The 4,487-nt window shown below is 46.5% G+C and overlaps 1 protein-coding gene across 1 annotated transcript; it reads right to left on the bottom strand.

Annotated features, from left to right (window-relative positions):
* Positions 1–2,710: 2,710 nt before the first annotated feature.
* On the bottom strand, positions 2,711–3,224 carry LOC139638050 (homeobox protein MOX-2-like; the record flags this gene model as incomplete). The annotated part of the gene is made up of 1 exon (XM_071512072.1): positions 2,711–3,224. A coding segment is annotated over exon 1 (514 nt), but the record flags the coding sequence as incomplete, so codon positions are not given.
* Positions 3,225–4,487: the final 1,263 nt, after the last annotated feature.

Below are 4,487 nucleotides of genomic sequence, written 5' to 3' on the forward strand. Positions count from 1 at the left end.
GTAAGAAGAATAAGAGTAACAAAGAAGAAGAATAAGAGTAACAAGGAAAAACTATTTTCTGTGTCCTATTTTTTTTTTTATTCCAATTCTATAGACACTAATCTTTACCCAGATTGTTCGTGCTTTAAGGCTGAAATCACATTTTCCCCCCTAACAAGCCTATTTCAAGTATCTTTTTTTTTTTAAGGTATTTGTGGTCAGCGGGCATTTTGAAAATAATACCTCATCGCGAGAAAAGCTCGAATAATAATTTCAACACCGGGTCCGCGGCGCATAAATCCGGCTGACATTTCATTAGTTGAGTAAATGTGGGCCGTGCTGACAAACCGCCGTGTGCCAGGAAAAGAGACGCTGTGCCACGGACGATTCACTATTACACGAAGACACCGGCCCAGATCCGGGTTTTATGGATCGTAATGGTCCTGTTGTCAAGTTATGAGTTATAATAATGACCCAAAAGTGCTCAACCTTTACTTGAATTTACAGTGGATTTCTCTTTTCATTCACTTTTCTGATGTTTTAAACGTCAAAAGTCGTGACCCGGCCTTATCATACGCTACTAATTTCTCAGCTTCTTCATTCACACAGTTCATACTCTGCTGTATATTCAAGCGGCCGATGTATATTTCATCATCACCGGATCCCCCCCCCCTTTTTTTTTTTTTTTTTTTTTTTAAAGTCCAGAAAAAACATATCTATAATAAAAACGTTGCGGCTTCTGTAAGTGCCGATGAAGTTGGAGTTAGGAAATTGGATTGGGGTTTAGGCCGTTGGCAGCTTTTAGCGTATATCCTTTTTTCAAAGTGTTCAGTCTGTCAGTCAGAGCTCTCTCTCTCTCTCTCTCTCTCTCTCTCTCTCCCTCTCTCTCTCTCCTGGCGACTCGGGGGGAATCGGAAAGTTCCTGACTTGGCGCTCGTGCCGAAGCGGTGGCGAGTCTGAGCCATGCAGAACCTTTTGGATAGAGAGAATCGTGCTTGACCTTTAACCGTTTGCACGAAGAGTGCGTTGTGTTGTGCAGATATAGACCTTTAACTCTCAGGGAAGTCGACCTTTATACCTTTTAGATATATATATATTTTCCCAAACCTCAGTACATATCCTTTTGTTTTGTTCCAGTTCCAGAGCGACATGAAACACTGTAACTCCAGTTTCTGCTCATCCAATTCAGACAGAACCAAGCAAAATGGTCAGTGTTCATTTAACTCTGAGCGGAAAAATCAACAGTGTTTCCATCAGTCCACACCATCAGAGTTCATTTAACACTTTAGTTTATCAGCTCTGTGACTGGACAAACAACTCTCCGGTCAACACTGTCAACTCCAAATAATGAATAATCAACACTTATTTCCATTTGATGTTCTGTACCTATATGTGGGCTGTGTTATTATTTTTCTGTCTGAAAGAAAACAGCTGGTTTTGAATGAGGCTCCTGTATGCTGTTAATGCCTTCTGGGAAAATGTCACTTCAAATTACACCTTTATCGACTGAACATTGATTTGGCCCTATTATGTCTTTTCTCTTTATTATAAATGATTACAGAGACAAAATCAATATCCTGATTATCATCTAACCCTAAATTTGAAGAGCTGAAAATGGATTCGGCTTTCAAAATATCACAACGTTGACATAGATGCTAAAAAAAACAATCAAACATGAAGAAATTGTCAAAGATAGTAAGAAGACTATGGTAATGTCTAAAAGCCTTGTATTTATTGTATTTATTTATTTTTTTATCTTTTTTGTTTTGTTTTTTTAAAACACATTTATTGAATTTTGCAATCTTATGTCAAGCACAGCTGATGTTTACAACGGAAGGGAATTAGTCAGATTTAGTTCTGCCTTCAAAAGTTGATAAAAACTAATATATTGAATTTTGTTATGACTTTAGTAATACTGTAGAAACACTCAGTAATTTCTTATCCAGCACACAATTGTTTTAAATTTTTCAACTAAGGCTGTTGCAACTTTTCTTCTGCAGCTTTTAAAAAAGTTTTGAAACTTCATTTTAAACAATGTTTAGGAGGCGACGCAAGAAAACAAAATCCACTCAGTTGTCTTTATCATCAGTATCACCATAAACAGTTTCAAAAAGACCAGAACAATACTCGTCTGAATGTGGCATATGACCGGTGTGTGGGTTGTTTTGACTGCAGCTGCTGTCAGAGTCGGTGCTGTGGTGCTGTAAAACCCCACTGAGGTCGGAAACACTCGACGACGTTTATTGAACTCAACGGCAAAAAAGCTCCGGCAAAAAACCCTTCCAAGCATTTCAAGTGGAATAGTGTGGAATTATCCGTGTGACTCTCTAAGTATATATAGGACGGGCTAATTGGCACTGAAATCTGGTCGAGGTGGACACTGTGGAAAGATTCACAGGGCAGTTGACAGCACTGTAGAAAAAAAAACCTAAACTGTTGAGGCTTAAAGCTTCAAGGCAAAGCTGCTGGACTCTTTACACACACACTTTTCTCCAGTGTTAGTGTGTGCAAATTTTTAGTGACAATTATTTGGAGTTGACAGTGTTGATTGGAGAGTTGTTTGTCCAGGCATAGAGCTGATCTGGCTCTGGAGCAGCTGTTAAATAAAACTATCTAAAGTGTTACATGGAGTCTGATGGTGTGGGCTGAAGGAAGCAGTGGCGTAGCGTTGAGTTTTACACTCTTAGACTTAACGCTGGCGATAGGACCGTCCCGCACGTCCTCGTCTTACCTGAGCTGTCGCTCTTGCCCTTACTGTTCCTCCTGTCCGGCTCGTCCGGGGAGAGCGCGTGCCGGCCGTACTCCCCGGCCGCGCAGGACGCCCCGGCCGGGTCGCCGCCGCCGCCGCCGCCCCCCAGCCCTAGCCCGGGCCCCCCCGAGCACAGTTCCGGCGCCGCGGCCTCGGCGTGCGGCAGGCACAGGCCGTGCCGGACGTTGGCCGAGGGCAGCGGCAGTGGCAGTGGCGGCGGCGGGACGGGCCAGCCGGGCGGGTGCTGCGGGTGGAGCGGGTGCTGCTGCTGCTGCTGCTGCTGCTGCTGCTGCTGCTGCTGCTGATGGAGCGGGTGGCCTCGGTACGCCCCGTCCTCGCCGGGGTACCCGCAGGGCGGCGAGGCGCCCGCTAGGTCCGGGTAGGAGACGTGGTCGCTGCGGCCGTGCAGGGTCAGCGGCGACTGGGTGAAGGCGGGGTGCAGGCCCTGCGGCGGGGCGTGAGGGCTGCGCAGGCAACCGAACAGAGAGTGATCCATCGCCCCTCCGAACCCCCCTCGCCCGCCCCCCCCACCCCCCGAGCGCGCCGAATTCAACCGGAGCTCCCCTTAGACAAGCACCGGAGCGAGGGAAGAGAAGGAGCGGAGGACGTGGGCAGCCCGAGTCCCGGCTCTCCTCTCGGTACAGACCTCGGGACCCCCCCTTATTTCCCAGAGAGAGCGGCTGAAGGAGCGGCGTTGAAAGGAAGGGCCTCCGGTAATCCCGAGCATGCAGACGGCTGCCAGGCTGGACGGCGGGGTAAACAGTGAGAGGCTGAGGAGGATCTCGGATGACAGCGGGAGAGAGAGAGAGCCAGGACCAGTGTGGAGGGAGAAGGAGCTTCCAGGGAAGTTGTGTTGGAGAGGGAGGGAGGGAGGGAGGGAGGGAGGGAGGAGGCAGAGGGGGGATGTTATATATAGGGCGTAACCTGAGAGGTAGGCTGGGTCACTGGCTCCCTGCTACTGACCACATGCATGCGATCGTCCTCCAAAATGCAACGCACAATAAATCTGAACCATTCCTATAGCCTTGCCTCAGAAAAAGTGGGCAATTTATTTTGGACCCGAGCTATTCGACCCCCGCTGGAACTTTTCTAAGAACTGTGTTGCGTCAGCTGTCGACTTTTGGATATGGAGACTCTGGAGGAAACCGTGTCTTCATGTTCTCTTTACGCCGCTCACGCCCGAGTAACAATACGATATGATGTACCCTGAGACGGTTGCGTGAAGTAGACTGAAGCCGATATTCCGTGACTATCTTAAAAAATTGCCGTTTTCATGACAAAAGATTCTAAGGATTCCGTGTTTTCCCCCCAGAATTGTATTCTTGTCAGGGTGGAAAAGCCTCTGAAACAGCATTTAGACCATCATGGGACACTAAAACTCTCGGATAATAATTAAACATTGACGAATACTTGTGTGGAATCTGATCTAAATGTCTCATTAGAATCAATTCAGGCAAAGGGATTCCCATACTGGAGCATTGAGTGATTCTACAGTAGATATCAATCAAACTCAATATCAGAGGTGGACGACACTGACTGGAGATCAGATCAGATTTTTATTACGAGGCCAAATTTCATCCCCATATATCGGCAAACTGATATATCGGTCTAATCAAACACATGGGGAAATTCCAAGGTATCACAGGATCACCTCTGTACTTTTAATACTGTTCTCCACAATCTTCACCACAAAAAACTCCCTTTATGATTTCATAAGCTGGACATGAGTCACACAATTTCAAGTCATAATTTCAGCCCA

This window comes from Centroberyx affinis, unplaced genomic scaffold (genome assembly GCF_046629955.1).
Source record: "Centroberyx affinis isolate AG114_WGS23_722 - 3 ecotype Tasmania unplaced genomic scaffold, CSIRO-AGI_Caff_v1 ptg006064l_1, whole genome shotgun sequence".
Classification (NCBI taxonomy): domain Eukaryota; kingdom Metazoa; phylum Chordata; class Actinopteri; order Beryciformes; family Berycidae; genus Centroberyx; species Centroberyx affinis.